The sequence below is a fragment of the Astatotilapia calliptera genome, chromosome 9 (assembly GCF_964374335.1).
Source record: "Astatotilapia calliptera chromosome 9, fAstCal68.1, whole genome shotgun sequence".
Classification (NCBI taxonomy): Eukaryota; Metazoa; Chordata; class Actinopteri; order Cichliformes; family Cichlidae; genus Astatotilapia; species Astatotilapia calliptera.
Genome location: NC_137430.1, coordinates 16,478,567 through 16,496,944, shown reverse-complemented (window position 1 = coordinate 16,496,944; position 18,378 = coordinate 16,478,567). Strand labels below are relative to the sequence as shown.

The window sequence follows — 18,378 nt, the reverse complement described above, 5'->3', positions numbered from 1 at the left end:
GTAGCAAGTATTAGAGCAGTAATTGTTTTACAGTGTAGTTGTTTCTGTGATGTTCAGATTTTGGCACCTTTTCTGTGGTGTCCTGGTTTTCCCACTCACAAACATTTTAGACAAGTGGAGGTGTGACAGAAATATGCCACGTCTGGTCGAAATATAACACATGGGAATAAACTTGACTGTTTTCATGATGTTGAAGCACTTTTTAAAGATGGCTTTGCTGCAAAGTTTAAAGTCTGTTTTTCTCCGTGAGTGTAAGTAAACAGATTCATTAGACTAATATTAAAAATACTTTTTATTATGTTATGAATTCATCTCGGAATCCCTTCGCAAGTACATCACTGAGTCTTTATTGGCCTTTAGTGTGCTAGCTTCAACATTACAGCTCTTTAAATACCTTGTGAGCACAAAGGGCTGCCACTTAGCAATATAGCAAAGGCTGTATTTGAGCAATACATTTAATTTTGAATTATTGCTGCTGATTTCCTTTGTTTTTTCCTGCAATAGTATAAGTCATGATTCGTAGTAGGCTAATTTTGACTTTTCAGCACTGTTGTCTGAATCGAGCCAGTGCACAGAGATTAACAGTCCAGCAGCTTACGTTTTTAATTGCTGCTAATTATGCAAAGTATTCAAGAGACCATTCATGGCAGTCTGAGCTGGTGTGGACCGCTCACGCTAGCAATGAAGAAGACGAGAAATTAGCCAATTTCCACTGAGAGGTGGTCTCCTTTTTTCTTTTTTAAATGCATTAAAGTTCTGATTCTTTTTGAAACGTCCATCAGATTCATGTGCGTCCTGCCTGCTTTATCACTCTGGACACATTCCCTTCTTGCTTTTCGTCTGCCAGCATCATCATAGTTTATCGGTCTCAAATATGCAACAGCCACATAGACGATTAGTGGTTCTGCTTTTGTGTACGCTGCACCAAAGGCAGTTTTTGTGTGTGTCAGAGCTTCTGTAAACGGAGTATCTTGTTTGTGACTCCTTGTTCCCGCGTCTCTCTCTCTCTGCCTCTTCCTTCTTCTCCCTCCTTCTCTCACTCCCTCTCCCCCTCTCTCTGGACACAGATTCAGAGCGTGATCTGATCTCCATGTAATGGGAGAGTAATAGGCACTCTGCCTTGATTGGTTGGTAATTTGGGGGAGTTATGCACAGGTGCAATTTGTAATATTTTCAGTAAATTAAATTTCTTTCTCTTCCTCTCTCCTCTCGCTCCCTCTGCAGTGCTTAACTCAAATAGGCTATTTTTTTTCTCTCCCTGTCTCAAATCTGTCCTGACTTTTCCTTCCCCCTCCTCCCCCCACCTCTTTATTCACTGCTTTCTTTCCCCGTTCCTTTCTTTTCATTTTCTTTCCCTCCCCTCCCTCCCTCCTTAGCTCCTACACTTATTCTCTCTTCTCTTGGCTCGCTCTCTTTCTCTCCTCCTCTCGCCCTCCCTTTCTGTCTCTCTCTCCCTCTCTCTCTCTTTTTCTCCCCTCGTTTTATTGATGTACGCTCAGGCGCCCATTAGAGCTCCCTTTTTCCCTCTAGTGGAAATTGCAGCATGTTAATTTTCACACAAATTACGGCAATAGCAGGTATCTCTATTTGATACATTATAGCGGGAGCAATCAGAGATAATTGAGTGCCTTTCAGAGGGAGACGGCTGCATTCACTGCCGGCTCAAAGCTGCCCCATTATCGCCTAATCGCTCTTTAAACACTGAATTTTGCCGAACAAAAATTCTTGTCATAATTTTGCTTAAGTGTATTTGGAAATCACAGTCCTTTGAGCGAGGATAATTGAAATCAAATCCCTTTCACTGGAGCTGACATTTCTACATTTCCCCCCAATTGAAATTAATTTCAAAAATTGAGCATGAATATCTTCAAATAGCAGGCAATTATGCCTTTCAATGGGGAGAAATTACCGGTGCTGAATCGTTGGAGGCTTGCGGGCGAGAGCACCAGTTAAATGCCTTTGTTTCCCGCCGTGTTTGCCTAGTAAAGATTTACATATATTGACTCATTATGGTGTCTTGTGAAGCTGATCGGCGTGACTACCACAACCGGCAATAACGCTCATCGCATCTAAAAAGCTCAAGAGTTTTAAAGCCTTGTGGCCTCACAGCTGAGGGAAAAATGTATGTTTGTTTCTCTCCATCTCCCTCCCTTTCTCACTCCCTCTCTCTTTCTGCAGCTGCAGTAGCACGAGTGCTTGTAGACTCAGTATTTACAATGCATGTTTGCAGCAAAGCCAGAAAGAAGCATGCAAAGCCGAGGCCCTTGTCCGTGTCACCGGTGCTGGGATGTTTTCTGCCATGTCAAAGCCACTGGATGCTTGTAGTTTCACAGCAGTTCACACATGTTACAGCCTCTGTAACCCAAAAAAGCGGGGGGAAAACTGGCTGTGTTTTTGTTTTTGTTTGGCCTGCTCTCTCCCTCGCATGCTCGCAGAATATTGTCTGTCTGACTACCTTTCATTAACTGCTTCACTGGTGTACCTGAGCGACAGTGTAGTGCGCAAAAGTTCTCTGGAGGTTGGATATGTGCGCGCACCTGTGTCACGTAAAAGATAGAGGCAGGTGTTTTTAAGACTGAGGAAGTCTTGAGTGCTTGTTTTATTGCGTGAAGCCATTTTAGACTGTTGCTCTGTGATTTGGATCAATTTGTATGATTTAGCCTCTTTTCTTATTTCTTACTTTTACCTTTTATTGTATACATCCTCTCCCTCACTTTATCGTCCTCCTGACACATCTTCCTTATGGCGTAACTGTGTTTTGTAGCTGGGTCGGGGTTGTGTGCATCTGTGGGGAGGCAAGGGAAGGGGGTGGGGGGGTAGTCAGTCAGGGATGAGGGAGGCAAAGGAGCAAGGGGTACGAGGTGGGGGCTGGGGGGTCCAACACTCCCGGGAGAGAGGCAATTTCACAGCTGGTTTGCTCTTTAGGCAGTCAGGCTGAAAATGCTGCAGATTTGTGGAGCAAATTGAAATGGTGTCAGTGCAGGAACAAAGCGCCGAGCTGAATGACGACGTAGGTGTGTGTGTGTGAGTGTGGGAGAGTGAGGTGGGGTTGAGGGGCTCTAAATTCAATAACAATCCTGTAACATTTTAGCCACGCCTTTCTGACACCTGTCAGTCAGTCAGTGCGGCACGACTGGCCCGCCCACAATCAGCATTATATTGTTCAAATGTGTGTGTGTGCATTTTTTTTTTCTTTCCCTAAGAGGAAGAAGCGACGCGCTGTTTGTGCCGACCGAGCTTGTTCAACCTTGGCAACCGTAACCGAGGCTCCATTATGGGATGCGCATGGTTTGGTTGTTGACTAGGCAAGTGCATCAGCGGTCAACAGCTGTGCGTGCCATGTGGGCAAGCCATAGAAAGCCATTAAACACACACTCGCTTTCACACATCACACAGTTTGCGTATAGCTGCATTAGATACTCTTGCCACTTGATTATGCCACAGCAGTAAAAACTGAAATTACAATTACGCACATTCCCGATTGGCAGGTATAATGGGCGCACACATACTCGCTTCACTCACACACACACAGAGACACACGGATACTGACACACAGGGATTGTCGGGGGATTCTTCCTGGTGGTAATAATAAAGCACTCGGCGCACACCTGATGGCAGTGTGGGGTCGGGGCTTAGCGTGCCCTCTGCAGCGTAGCAGGGAAATGACGAGCCAATAACTGCAATTAAACATGCAGTATAATGGCTAATCAAATTGACAGCCTCGGCTGTTCACATGCCTCTCTCACAATGGCTTATCACAACAAACTATTATGAGGGAGGGTATTTCAGGCCTGATCCCCTCTTTTCGTTCTCTCTCACCATCTCTCACTTCTTTCCAAGTCTTGCTTTCTTTTGCTCTGTTTTTCTTCTTTTTTTCTCTCCCCTCCCTCCCTCCCTCCCACCGCTGTCTTGCTCATCCTCTCCGTCTCTTTCCCCTCTCTCCCTCTGGCAGGCTGTCGTGTGGCTCCATTTAATTGCAGTGGAGATTAACAAAGCAAGCAAATTTGTTTTCTCGCTTTACTGTGTCACACAGAGGAAGGGAGATGTTTTCAGGGAAGTATAGTCATTTGAGCTAGGTGCACCCTCTTAGAATTATGTTTAATGTGCCTGTTTTTCAAACTGGTAAACCACTTTTATTATTCTGTTGTTGATGGGTTTTTTCCCCTCCTGTCATGATCTTGACTCCGCTCTCGGCGGAGTGAATAATGGTGATTAATCACTTATTAATGCAGAAATGGAGCAGTAGTGTTGTTGGTGAGGTGGCTGGATAAGACTAGTAGTGACAGGGATATTCCACACATGCAAGAAAAATATACACGAGGCTCCTCATCCGCTTCCAAACAACACTTTTGCCTTAATCCATATCGGGTGGGGTTTTCTTGATGAAGTAAATCTTTTTGTGTGTGTCTGTGTTCTCTCTGCAGTACTCGGAGAAGGCCCTATACAACCAGCTGTGCTTCTACAGGTTCATCTTTGACTGGGAATACGCAATCACAAAAGTACTAAATACTGACGAAAAAAGTAAGATAACACACACCCAGCATACTTGTTGCAATAAATCGAATTCATTGTTTTTCACGTGGCCTGTAGGTGGTTTTGGTTTGAGCTGCACAGTTGGAGAGCTCTTGTGTAGAAATGTCTGCCTTTACTAGAATATAACTAGTTACATGATGCAGAAACCTTGTTGTGAACAATTTCATGCAGGAACTATTGTCTTTATACTGTTTACATCCACCAGCTGAGGGGGAGTGGCATTAATGTTTACGTCCTGTCACAGTGTTAAAAGTGCTAAACCTTTTATAATGGGTGTACAGATGTTTTAATCTTCAGTGACACAGATGTTGAATGTAGACAGTAGAAAGAAAATGCTCACGATATGATGCTTGGACTTTGGTTTTTTGTGAGTAAGGTAAGTGCCATCCACTTCCATTATATTCAAAAGAAGGCTGATCTGTCCCAAACGGGCCAGCTTTTACACCAAAACAATCTACAGTTGATGATTGAACCCCACTACGGGACAAATGAAAAATTAAGGCCAAATTAATACATCAACCAATATTGATTGATGATTGATTTCTTTGTGATAAAGAATAAGGTTTGGGGCGAGTTGTCCTCCAAAGTTTTACTTTGTGTTTGTTTTGAAACTGGCTCTGCTTTTGTAAATTTAGTCATATTTTATTCATTTTTCTTCCTTCTCTGCTATACAGCCACTGAAAGTGAAATCAAGTTAGTAGAGCCACTGCTGAACTTTGAATTTTAATGTCCTAACAAAGCTTCCTCACAAATACATGTACAACATAGCAATCAATGTCTTAACATAAACCTTTTACCCAGGCTGCACTTAAAATATTCACCAGTGATGTGACACACACATGTACGCTCACACACACACACACACAAAAGTAGCGGAGCCTGGGCATTGGATATGGGAAGGGGGGTTAAGGACATTCAGCTCCTCGACTCGACAGCCCTAATTTAGGAGTCGGATTCAATCACACACACATACAGAATGCAAAACGCTCCAATCACTAGAAGAAAGAAGGAGAGAGCCCTCCATCGCTCTGCCTCTACCCCTACCCTCACTGTCCATCTCTACTGCTTTCTCTCCCTTGCTCTCTCTGTCTTTTTGCTCTCTCTCTCTCCCCCTCTCTTGGACAGGCACTCGTTTGGCTGTGTTGATTGAAAACAGGTTTTAGATTTGGGGAAATGATAGGGGGAGTAATGGGCGCGCTGACGAAAGGATAGCCCTTCTCATATAATGGGACATGGAGCGTATATTTCCCCCCTTGGACTCAAATAGACGCTACTCCAGTGATCTGGGCGCACTCAGTAGGCGTCAGCCGCAAGGCCTCTTTACCCATAGTTCTCCCTGATTGATGTCACTTGATTAGAAAGGGCCGCTGGGCCGAGTGATTTATTTATTTGATTAAATTTTGTATGTATGTATGTTATTTATGTATGTATGCTTGAATGCTGCGGGTGTGCACACTGGGACCTGAGTAAGGCAGGGAAAGAGTGAGACAGCAGAGTTAAATATAACGTGTAATCAACAGATGACCACTCAGAAGATGGAGGGAGCTAAAATGGAGGGATTGGACCATTGTGGAGGAGTGGGGGGAGACTAACATGATTATAGCCTACATTTTTTTGCTTTTATTTCCGTCTTCGCCCAGATGCAAGAAATCGTCGCCAATCAATCCTCGACTCTTTCTTTATGCTCCTGTGCTTTGCACTGTTTTTGATCTCTTTGAACTTTCTCATCCACAGTTTCTCATTTTTGTGTTTCACGGCGCAATACTGTAGAGTATATCCACTATAAGGGTACAGAGTTTACTATACAGTGTTCAGTAAACAGCAAATGGTTGGATGGTTGTGGGTTTGTTTAACATCTGAACTTATGATTCTTGAAAGCTTTTTGATTTGAGATATTTATCTGTTCAGTTAAGTATCAGAGGGGCTGTTAATCTGCTTCAGCTGCTTTGGAGTTTATGACTATGAGACAACTCCTAACACGGCAATGTATTTACAGACCACTGACACATTTTCCTCCATATTTTCTGGGTGAATATTACTAATGATAATATGAGGAGATACATGGACCTGGCAGAGGTTCCAAAGGTAGTCCACCTCCTCCAGGATGGCACATCAATATGTGGCATTGCCAAAAGGTTTCCTGTGTCTCACAGCATAGTCTCAACAGCATTTAGATTCCAGACACTTAGTCTAGCAGAGTTAGACAGGGCAGTAGAAGATCCTTAATCCAACAGCAAACCTGGTATCTGCTCCTTTGCCCAAGGAGGAACAGGAAGAGCACTGCCAGAGCTACAAAATTAACTCCAGCAGGCCACAGGTGTGAATGTCTCTGACCAAATAATCAGAAACAGACTTCATTAGGGTGGCTTAGTGGGCCCTGGGCTCACTGCACTGTACAACCTGATTGGCATTTGCCTTTGAATACCAGCACTGGCAGGTCACCCTCTGGCACCCTGTGCTTTTCACAAATGAGAGCAGGTTCACACTGAGCACATATGACAGATGTGAAAGGGTCTGGAGAAGTCGTGAAGCCTATAACATCGGTAAGCATGACCAGTTTGGTGGTGGATCAGTGATGGTCTGTGGATGTATATCCTGGTAGGGACACAGACTTCTACAGGCACCCTGACTACCATTAGCTACCAGGATCAAATCGTTGGACCTGCTGTCAAGACCCAGGTGCACTGGATCCTGGGTTCCTCCTGGTGCACAATGTCTGGCCTCATGTGGTGATCTATGCAGGCATTTCCTGGATGACAAAGGGATTGATACCACTGACTGGTCCCCAATCTCACCTGACTAAAATCCAATTTAAAAAACAAAAACTGGGACGTTATGTTTCAGCCCATCCAACACCAGCAGGTTGTATCTCAGGCTCAGTGATGCGATGTTCCAATTAAGTGCAGAGATCCACTTAGAGCAAAAACTAAAACTCTGCTTATTAATTCATCCTGATTATTTGTGTCGATATCAGCTTGTTGTCAATTCTCAGCTGGGAAACTACTGTTAGCTCCCTTTTAGAGCAACACTGAGTAAGGTGTAGTGCACACACTGTTCTCATCTCATGGCCAGAAATTTTATTCCTGCCAATATGACAAGAGCTCATTGTCAGTATAAAAAAAGAAATGTAGCAGACATTACACATCACACTAATAATTGCCGTGTTTCTTCAGGTTAAACATGAGCATGTTGCAGATGTAGAGTACAAAGAGTAGCTACAAGTGTGGAGAGAAGTGGTCCAGTTTCCTCTTGACATGGTAGAAAACGTGCCTCAGTGAAGGGTCACAGATCAGTGGATACACAGATCAGAAGGGTCATGGAGGGATGTGATGAGCCATCAGACGGTGGTCTTAACTGCAAGTGGAAGTCATGTTAACTTGTTACTCTACTCACTCACCAGACCGCAGCACAATCCGCTGTTCTTCACCACACTTGGATGGTTTACTTTCATAAATCACATCTCCACTGTTCCATTTTCTCTTTTCATGCTTCTTCCCCTAAAACCTGTTTGAGAGACAGAATGTGTGACTGTACGCTGTCTGTCACACCCAGTGTTGTTCTGCACTGCCCAGCACTCTGCAAAGTTAACACTGACATGACAGATGCAGTGATAGCTGCGATTCTGGGGATTCGCCTATTAATTGTTGGGCAGCTCCTGCATGGTCAAACTTCTCTTGCTGCTCTAATGCCCTGATGCTAGAAACCATCAAGGTGACAGCTCTCAAACAGCTATGTTAGGAATACTGATCTAAATTAAAAAGTGAAAATAACGATGACATTGAGGCCACATTTATCAAAGCTCTGTCAATAATTCAACATGTCATGTTTCAGTCATCACACATACATCACTGTGTTAACAGTGTTTTGCTTTGTGTGTCTGTATCCATTAATCCTGTCTAGAAATACTAACAAACCAAATGTGTCCACTGCAGTTCTGTGCAAAAGTCTTGAGCCACCCTTCATTTCTTTTCATTTACATTCAAGGATCCAGACTTTCTTTTAACCTTTTAAAGTGGTCTTGAGAAAAAGTTCTCCAGGTTTTCTGAAGATCTTTCAAAGTTTTTCTTTGTACACTGATTGCTTTTTCACTTATTTTCAGTCCAGTCCATGCACCCGACCATTTTCAGTGACACTGGATGCTGGCCTATGAGTCATTCAAGCATTAAAAAAGGCACCTATATTTAGAGCGGGGCCATATGACCAAAAATATTTTTCATGATATACATTTGAATATTTGCAGTAACGATATAACTGACGATATAATTGACACTAGAAAAAATACTTTACAACTCCACAACTTTAATAGTGCAAAAAAAAACATCAATGTATTTTCACTTAAACAAGCAGCTGTTTTTTATGTGCATTAAAGTTATATAAAAATTTAACAGTGCAAATGCAAATTCCTTGCTGACAGTTTAACCAAAAGGCATTTCCAGTGGAAACTGGCCGACATATCCTCAGCATAACCATGTATAATATCCACAAAACTTAAAAAGAGGTTATATACAAACAATACGGTAATATTATGTTGAAGCACAGTACGTATCACTCCGTGAGGCTCCTGCCTACAATACCCGTAATTCTCCGACAATCCATCAAGCGGTGCGGCTTCGTAGCTTAGCAAAGTCGTGTTAAAACATTTGCTGAGCACCATGTACCACATAAAATCGTTTCAAGGTCAGTAAACACAACCAGAATTCATACATAAGGCACACGGGATTATAAGGGCCACTGTCGATTTTCAGAAAAATCAAAGGACTGATTTTAAGTGTGCCGTATTTTACAAAAATACACGGTAATAACGACGGCCCGCTAGCATGCTCTACCAAAAGTAGTGCTTTGTTGTGTATCTGACGGACCAAAGCTAAACCAGTTCCACACCACTGAAGTTGCACCAGTTCTGGTTCATCCGCTTCATTCAACGATCCGCTTTCGCTCTTCTCATTCTCAGTTGGCGCCATGTGCGTATGAAAACAAAGGCACTGCACATGCACGTTTTACCCATATTCTATCGCCATATTTCATTTTCTTATCGTTGCCCAACATTATACTGGTATTACCGTGAACGGTACGATATGGCCCAGCCCTACCTATATTAAGTGTTGTGTACACATGACAGATGACTTAGCGAACAACCAGTTTGTATCTTAAGGCACTTTATTATCAGCCTGTCACAAACATGCAAATATAAATATATAAGTGGACAAGTATACAACTATATAGTCAATAAGCTTCCTTAAGAAAAATGGGGGGTGGAGAGATCCAGTAAAGACCTGAGAGATCAGGTTGACCCAGTTGATCCTCCTGCAGTTTCCTGAAGCCTTATCAGAAATGATCTCAGTGGAAGGGTGGCTGTCAAGATGCCATTTTTAAAGGCTGAGGCATCTCTAATTACACAACAACTCAACTGAACAACTGGACTGAAAATCAGTGGTAGCAGGCTTTATGGAGTGATGAGTCCAAGTTAGAATTTTTTTAGTTAAAATCAGGGTGTATGGAGGCAATCAGGAGAGGGATGCAACATAAGGTGTCCACAGCCATCTGTGCGAAGGTTTGGGCTTTCATTTCAGCTAATGGTTTTGGCGACCTTGTCAAAAATGATGGAAATATTAATACAAAAAAAAGTATTGTCAGATTAGCAAAATCTTCATTTTTCAGCATGACTGTGATCCCAAACACACTGCCAAAGCAGTAAAGGATACCAGGATAGAAAAATAAAACACCACTAGCCCTTTTCCACTAAAATCTGCTTGGAATTAATCGGCTGACTCTGTTTTTAGGGTTTTCATTTAGGTGGTAGTACCTGGTACTAGGTACTTTTTTTTTTTTTTTTTTTTTAGTACCTACTCAAGACTTTTGCACAGCACTGCAAATTACTAATATACAACACACGCAACTCATTTCCTCAAAGTCAGCAAAATATAGACATGCGCACGCTCACGCTGCTATAAAATATAGGTTTACGGTGTTATCCCTCAGTCCTGGGGCAGTAATAACCCATATTACTGCATTACACACCCAGGGGCCAGCACTGCTCAGATTACAGGGAGCAGACATATGATCCTATACTCTATACTGTGTCACTGTATACCAGCACTGATTTATGAGCATTGTTTTTCCACAAACACCATCTAGGCTTTATTAATATAATTTTTTCTGGGTGGTGAGCGGAGACAGAGTGCTGCTACTAAAAAGAGCTGGTCTGGCTCTGTTTGGGCTCAAGTTTTTGTTTTCGACTCTTGAAGGAAATCAAGATTTTAGAATGAAACGTTACTCAAACTGAGTCATCTTTTGGCAGCTGGGCCCATTAAGGATCAAAGTGCTGCCGATTTGCTAGGCAGTCACCTTAAAACACCTGTGGGAGCTTGTTGTGAAGCGTCATCTAATTAAATGCATAGAATCACCAGTCGAATCTGTTTTGTTTGTTTTTTAAATATTTTTTTTATGCTGTTTTTTTCTTCCAATGTTTTTGAAGTTGCAGAAGTCGCAGGTTTAAGTTCAGGATTCCTCTTGTTATGTCTGAGAAATCAAAAACCATCTATTTTTATACTATTTAGGTATTATCGCCTTATCAATGTCTATCATCCAGCACTGTAACTCTACCAGCCTTACTGTAGCACTGCCTGACTTCTTCTTTCAGCTTCTCCTCCCGTCCTCTGCTTCTACCTCTGTCTTGCCAGCCACCTGCATCTCCTCTCTCGCCACATCTCTTTGGCCTCTCTCTTTTCCTCTTGCCTGGCAACTCCATCTCGCATGTTCTTCTCCCAGTACACACGCTCTGCACATCCAAACCAATTCAGTCTGGCATGTCTCACTTTGTCCCTGAGCTGTCCATCTGATACACACATTTCTAATCGTGTCCATCTCCGTCACAGCCAACACAAAACTCAGCATCTTTAACTCACCTGCCTCCAGCTCCGCCTCCCGTCTCCAACCGATATAACGTACATCATCTCTCTACCATCGTGTAAAATATTCCTTTCACACCTTCGGTGGTAAATCACTCCCGACATGCTTCTCCATCCACTCCACCCTGCCTGCACTCAGCTTGCAAAGCATGAAATGTTTCTTTATTGCTATAAACATATATTCATGTCATTTTGCTATTCTGCACACCTGCTGATAAAAATACTTACCAGCCTACGAAATGTGCATTCGTCTGTAGGGCTGCTCAATTAATCGAATTTTAATCACGATTACGATCTGGGCTTTCAACGATCATTAAAAATGACTGAGCCGATTATTAGCCCCTCCCTCATTTATCCGCGACACCTTAAAGGCCGTCTGTGAAAATATTGTCGGCCATAAACCGGTCCGTGGCGCAAAAAAGGTTGGAGACGCTGATTTAAGAGCAGAAGTTATTTGGAGAGGAGAGTGACTGCTGTTGGTTGAAAAGAGAGGTAAAAAAAAAAAAGCTTCAGTGGTGTTGCACACTATTTTATATTATATTTTAAAGTCATTATTCAATACATTGTTATTGTTAACCCTTTAAAGCCGGTCAGAGCAGCACGCTTTGTTTTGTGTAACTATTTTTAAATCCCTGTAGAACCTGAACCGTGTAAGCTAGCGCAATAAACCAGAGGAGTTGTACTTACATCTGATGCCATCAGCTTGTCCTCGGTCACGGTTTCCTTCCACATATAGCTTTGCAAAAACTGCATAAAAAGCTCTTGCAGGAACAAAAACATAATATTCCAGAAACACGCTTTGCCGATCCGATCAGCTGTTCGTAACACTTCCCACAGTGAAACAGACGTCAGCGCGAACTATCGCATGTCCGCCATTTCCTGCCCGAAACCGGAAGTGACGTCATCTTCGCGGAAAATGTAGTTTTTTACTTGTAGGCCTTAAAAACCTCTACTGGTCATGTTTGACTTTTCTGAATAGTTTCTGTGATGCTTAGAACTCGAATTGCACAGCTGGAAATAGTTTATTTTGATGCACCTGCTGTTTTCTTTGCAAATTTGCATCATAGGATTGTTTTTTCGTTTTTCCTGCAGTATATAAAAATTGGTGTATCTCCAAAATAAAACTATGAAGACACTCAAAATAAATTTCCTGTTGTTGTAAACTACTTTTTTGCAACTTTTTTGTATTTAAAGTTTTGAGGGATAAACCTCTTAAATTTCTCCAATTAGAAATATATGTTAAAAAAACAAAAACGATTTTCAATTTTTTTGTAGTTTATTGCACTTTTTTGCAATTAATGTAGTTACTATGGACTTAATGCATACATATTATTAAAATATGGGCTATAGCAGTTGTATAGCAACTTGAAATGCTCCCACAAATGGCACTACAACATGTAAAAACATAATATAAGCTCTGGTGGACTTGGTTCTATGGTAGGTCTTAAAAGGTTAAATAAATATCGTCAAATAATCGAGATCTCAATTTCAGTGAAAATAATCGTGATTATCATTTTTGCCATAATCGAGCAGCCCTATTCGTCTGTAGCTGATGAAACTCTGTATACTCTGTTGTTTAGAACAAGGTTGCTTTGGGGGGTTTTATGTTTGGGTCTCAACTTCACAGAATTCCAGGTTTCGTTTAATTGCACTGCTAGTTGAACTTTAGCACGGGCGAATAGTGACTGAACAGAGGATACAGGAAAATACACCAAGAAGCCCGTGATACTGATTAACACTGGAAACCAGTAGCTGCAGTACTAGAGGTAGTATTTCTACTACTGCTACTCTCAGCAGGCTGCTCTCAGTCTTTCATGCTCCGTACTGTCAGCACTCCTGATAGCTGTGTTTATATGTTAGAGAGATTGACTAACAAGATGTTGGTTTTGGTCTTTTGAAGGGAACTTATTGAAAAAGCACGATAAGACGCCAGCGGCTTCATCCTTTTGTGTTTGCATTTCCCGTTGTTTACTAAAAGTACACATGCATCGTGATATGCTGCCCGTTGTGTCACATACTTTTGATTGTATCTGGGTATTTATGCATTGTCCAACCATTGTAAACGCTGAATGTTTACCATTATGCTGAACATATATAATAAAGCCCATTAAAAGAAAATAGCTTTATATAAGAGCTCTGATTCAAAGCAGAATGTAATTTGATCAGCTCGCGTGTGTGCGTGTGCTTTTGTGTGTGTTGTGTGTTATGTGTTTGTCCTCTGCGGTGCTTCAGTATGTTTGTGAGTGTGCGCACATTTGCAAGCGTGCTCCTGTCTTATCTACATGTACATTGCATTTTTGTGCCTGATTGCTGCGACTGAGTAAAACATGGAGGTAATTTCATCCGCTGCAGGAGATCTCTAATAGATTGGGCACACACACGCGCGCCCGCTCACACTCACACACACTCACGCGCCGAGTCACACACCGCTATGATAAAAAAAAAAAACCATGCTGTCCATTCCTTAGCTGGGAACATCCCGTATCAATGACTTTCAAATCATTTCATGTCACTTTTCTTCTCTGTCTCCCCCCCGCTCTCCCTTTTTATCTCCCTCCCCCCTTGTTTCCTCTGTCTGTTGCTTTTCTCTTCCTTCCATCCCCCCCTCCGTAGGTCTCAATCTTGAGTGTGGGCAGTATGATTGCGTGTGTGAGCAATAATGTAATTTTGCCGCATTGATAAAATATAAATTGTCCTTGAGCTGCGCTTTTCTAATGATCCATTTACCGGCAGCTTCCCTGCCACCTCTCAGTGCTCTGCATTTGGTCCTCTTCTACCCTCCCACTCGTCGTCTTTTTTTCTCTCTTTTCCCTCACTCTTGTCTTCTTTCTCCTCCTTTCCCTCTCTTTCCTCTCCATTTTCTTCCCTCACTCTCCTCATCTTCCCCGCCTCCCCTCCCTTTCTCCGGCGATACAAAGCGGGGTGGCAAAATCCGCGGGTGCGATTGTCAAATCAATTATTCATTCTGTGCAATTACACTCACACAAAGAAGTTTCCCTGTGCTCCGAGTGGTGATTAAATTAACTGCTATTCCAGCTGCCCGTCGCCACCAGCCTAATAGAATATTCATGGAGGCGGCCGACGGAATGGCCGATCTCCATTAACTTCATCATGCTCACTTAATTACAGGCTTGTTATTGTATTTACACCTAGTTAGAGCGTGCAGAGCCCCGATCTACTCGTGCCCAGCACCGCCAGCGTGTGCGCGAGTGTGTGACAACACCTAGTTAGAGCAGAGATAACCCCTGATACACTCGATGTGCTCGTGCGCGCATGAGAGACCATGTGCACGCGTGTGTGTGTGGGTGTCATGGAGACAAAGATGGTGTCCTGGTTGACAAATTTCCATTCAGGTTCATCAATTTGACAAACTTTTCAGGATGCGTGTGCGTTCTGTTCTCATATCTTTGTTCCTCTTTTCATTCTTTCTTTTGCCATTTTTGCCCCTTTTTTCCCTTCACATCTAGGCCTTCCAATATCACCATCTCCCCTCCCCTCGCTTCTCCTCACACCTCCACCTCACGCTCACTCTTTAGGGGGAATCTATTTATTTGAACCGCACTCCCCACTGTGCCCCGACTTGCAGCAAGGTGTCTCCTTCTTTCTTTTCCTCTCCGTGACTTTTAAATCATTCTTTTATCCGTTCGCCACGCAGTGATTGAGGTGGAAAGGAGTGAGGAGGGGGGGGGAATTATTTTCTCCTACCTTTCAGAAATGATGACATGATTGCTTTCGCTTGATCATGCATCATCACCCCCCCTTCTATTCCCCAGTTAAATAGACTAGTCTGCCTCTGCCTGCCTCTCTTCTCCCTCCATCCCTGTCCATCCTTAGCTAACGTGAGGATTATCTGGTAATAGTGGCTGCTGGTGTTAAAGTCAACCACACCATCTTCTATATGTGTGCGTGGTGTGTGTGCACATGCATGTGTGATTGCTGTTTCTGTCACATAGATGTCTTTAGTGACTGAGTTATTGTGCTTTTTAAGTGTTTAACTACCTTCGTTGTCATGTATTTTGTGTGTGCGCGCGCCTCACTGTTGATCTCTGTGTATTTAACCTTTGTTCCCTTGGGCAGTCGGTGGGCTGGTATTTATCCAGCAGCCACTAATGCAGCAGGCAGGAAGGACGAGACAGGAGATAGGGCTGTGGAGATGGCGAGGACATGACAGTCGGCCATATGGAGGACTTTGTGTGTGATTTAGATAAACACAGACACACTTTGTTTAATTAATCACATCGATGTCCGTTTAATCATTTAGTCATTTAAAAAGATGAAGCCTTTAGTATTTAATGGAATTATACCACCTAAACCAGCAATGTGAACTCATCACTTTGGGCTGAGGGTAGCAGTGACATAAGCAGTTTTCACACATGCACTGCAGCCCTTCATTCTTAAAGACATCACCCACCAGACGTGATTGCAAGAGCGTAAATGTCCGATGTAGTCCACTTGGACGTTAGCCGGCTCCCACCCTGCTTTGGCACCAAGTCTTTGTTGTTGTCTGGTGCATTCACTGCTAGCAAGTGAATCTCATGTTTGTATTTCCAGTCCTGAGAATGAGTTTGGCTGCACATGTAGCACCCGGACCCCTGCTGGGTGCTACAATTGGGGGAAAATATCCGTGCCCGATCTTCTGAAATCGTCCAAAGTTAAACATCTGAAGACAACCACAGTCCCAGCTGCAGCCAGCTTGTTTTTTTTTCTTTTTAATCAGTTAATATGCAAATTATTTACTCAATTTATCATTTGTTTTATAAAGTGTCAGGAAATAATAGTTAAAAAAAAATGCCCCATGCAATTTTCCACAGCCTCACTGCTCATTGACTTTAATTTGCTGCTGACACCCTCTGATTGTTGTTGTTTACAAATAAGTGGTGCTGGTGCCTAAATGATTTTTATTCGAAGCTCCGAGGACCAAGTTGCAAGTAAAGTGAATAAAAGTGATGACTGCGGCTTGTGAGGGTTTTTTTTTCTTTCTCCCCTATAATTGAAAATGAAAAGATTAAAAACACAGTGCCCATTTTCCTGCTTCTTCACCTGTATCAGCTCGCTGTTATACCTGATGTCGCATGCTGCACTCATTGGTTTGACGCTGTGTTATTACTTGGTAGATGATACTTCATCTACACTTGACGCTTGGTATAATACTGTAAAGATTTGGTTGTAGTGGCCGCCCTGCCCGCTCAGTCTTCTCTCTGGCCTTATTGCGGCCCACCTGGAGAGATAACGGGGGCAAAATATTGACTTGATGCTCTCGTTGGGGTTTTCTATCGATCGTGTGTGTGTGTGTGTGTGTGTGTGTGTGTGTGTGTGTGTGTGTGTGTGTGTGTGTGTGTGTGTGTGTGTGTGTGTGTGTGTGTGTGTGTGTGTGTGTGTGTGTGTGTGTGTGTGTGTGCGCCATCGACCCATCAGTCCAATTCTGTGTGGTCTCCCTCCTAGCCCTCAAACTTGATAGCATTACTTGCAGATAGCATTGGATCTGTTAGCTCTCTCCACTTAAGGTTAAAACACTCTTTAAGTTTTTATGAGTAGAAACAAAGTCATTGTGCTCTCTGTTACTCTACAGTAGGACTCTGCACAGCTTAATCCCACGGATGGAGGGCAGCTGAAGTCATCCAAGAGTGAATAGTTAGGTTGAAATGCATGCATGATCCTTCTACAGAGCTCTAACAATATCAAATCTTCTTTCTGTCCTCCTTCAGAACCTTTTAACAAGATGAATGAAGAAAAAGACGTCTATCGGAAGCTAAAGGATGTACCAGACAAAGCCTTGGCATCCAGCGGGTACTCGGAGATTAACCTGGCCAAACTCTTCCAGGCTTTCTCCTCCCTCAAGTAAAACAACATAAACCTCCATGAAGACGTCACCACCAAGAGGCTCCAGTTTCTGACTCAAAAAGCTGGACATATGCTCACACAACCACATCTGTTTTCTTTGTTTGCAGTTTCCACATATAGACCTCAGCCTCCTAACCCTTATGTCATCTACCCTGTAGCTAATGGTCTTGTAATATAGCTTAAAACCCAATCACAGCTTCCCCATCCGCACACACACTCTCTCATTATTTGACCCCGTCACCCTGGCTCTGTATGGTAAAGGGGAGCAGCAATCATACCTAAATGACAGCCTATTGTGCGTGCAGAGGCTAGCTGTGCCCAGATGTGTGTGTGTGTGTAAGTGTGAGAGTGTAAAAATGACTTATCCTCAGAGCAGCCAGTATAGTCCAAAAGCAGCTAATTACCCAATGATAGTGACCCCAGCCTCTAAGACCACTGGATGCCTGCAGCGATCGGACACTTGTTCTGATTACTACCATTCATCCTGTGTGTGTGTCTGTGTGCGTGTGTGAGTCAGATCAGTGGATGAAAGAAAAGAGTAAAGGAGGATGCAGGGAGAGACGGGGTGAGGCAGGCCACACGCGCTGCTCCCTCGCTCTTTTGTCCCAGTATCGAACAGCTGATCTTCTCCTCCACTGCGTCTGTTTTAACTGATGTCATTTCATCTCTTTCACCTCCCCCCCCCCCCCCCCTCCTCTCTCTCTCTCCTCCTTCCTCCTCTGTGCAAATTGTTTTTAAAGCATTTAATGTTCTGTGTAACGGAGTTGAATCTCTCGGTAGGATTTTTGTCCTGTTTCTTTGTAATGATCAGAATATTTTGATATTGAACAATTTAATGTTTTTCATACTGAAACCTCAATAAAAGGCTAAATGGATAAGAAGTTAGTCCTGTGTTGTTTGGGGAGTGGGTGGGGGAGACGACAAACTGGGTGGGTGGAGATCCTGGTTTGCCACTGTAATGGCACTGTGATAAAAGTCAGATTTATTAAATTGGGGGAAAAAATGTTCACAACATTGGGACATCTGGGTAGCTAAATAGAGCGTCATTCAGCATCATTTGCTCACAGGACCACTGAAAGCAACAATGAATCAATCA

The 18,378-nt window shown here is 43.0% G+C and overlaps 1 protein-coding gene across 2 annotated transcripts in view; it reads left to right on the top strand.

Annotated features, from left to right (window-relative positions):
• pola1 (polymerase (DNA directed), alpha 1) overlaps positions 1-18,160 on the top strand; it is a 66,262-nt gene extending 48,102 nt beyond the window's left edge. For both annotated transcript variants that reach the window (XM_026179415.2, XM_026179414.2), the window contains exons 36-37: positions 4,425-4,521; positions 17,147-18,160. In XM_026179415.2, coding sequence (XP_026035200.2) covers positions 4,425-4,521; positions 17,147-17,283 — 234 coding nt within the window. In that variant the 3' untranslated portion in view covers positions 17,284-18,160. The remainder of the gene's footprint in view (positions 1-4,424; positions 4,522-17,146) is intronic.
• The last annotated feature ends 218 nt before the right edge of the window (positions 18,161-18,378 follow it).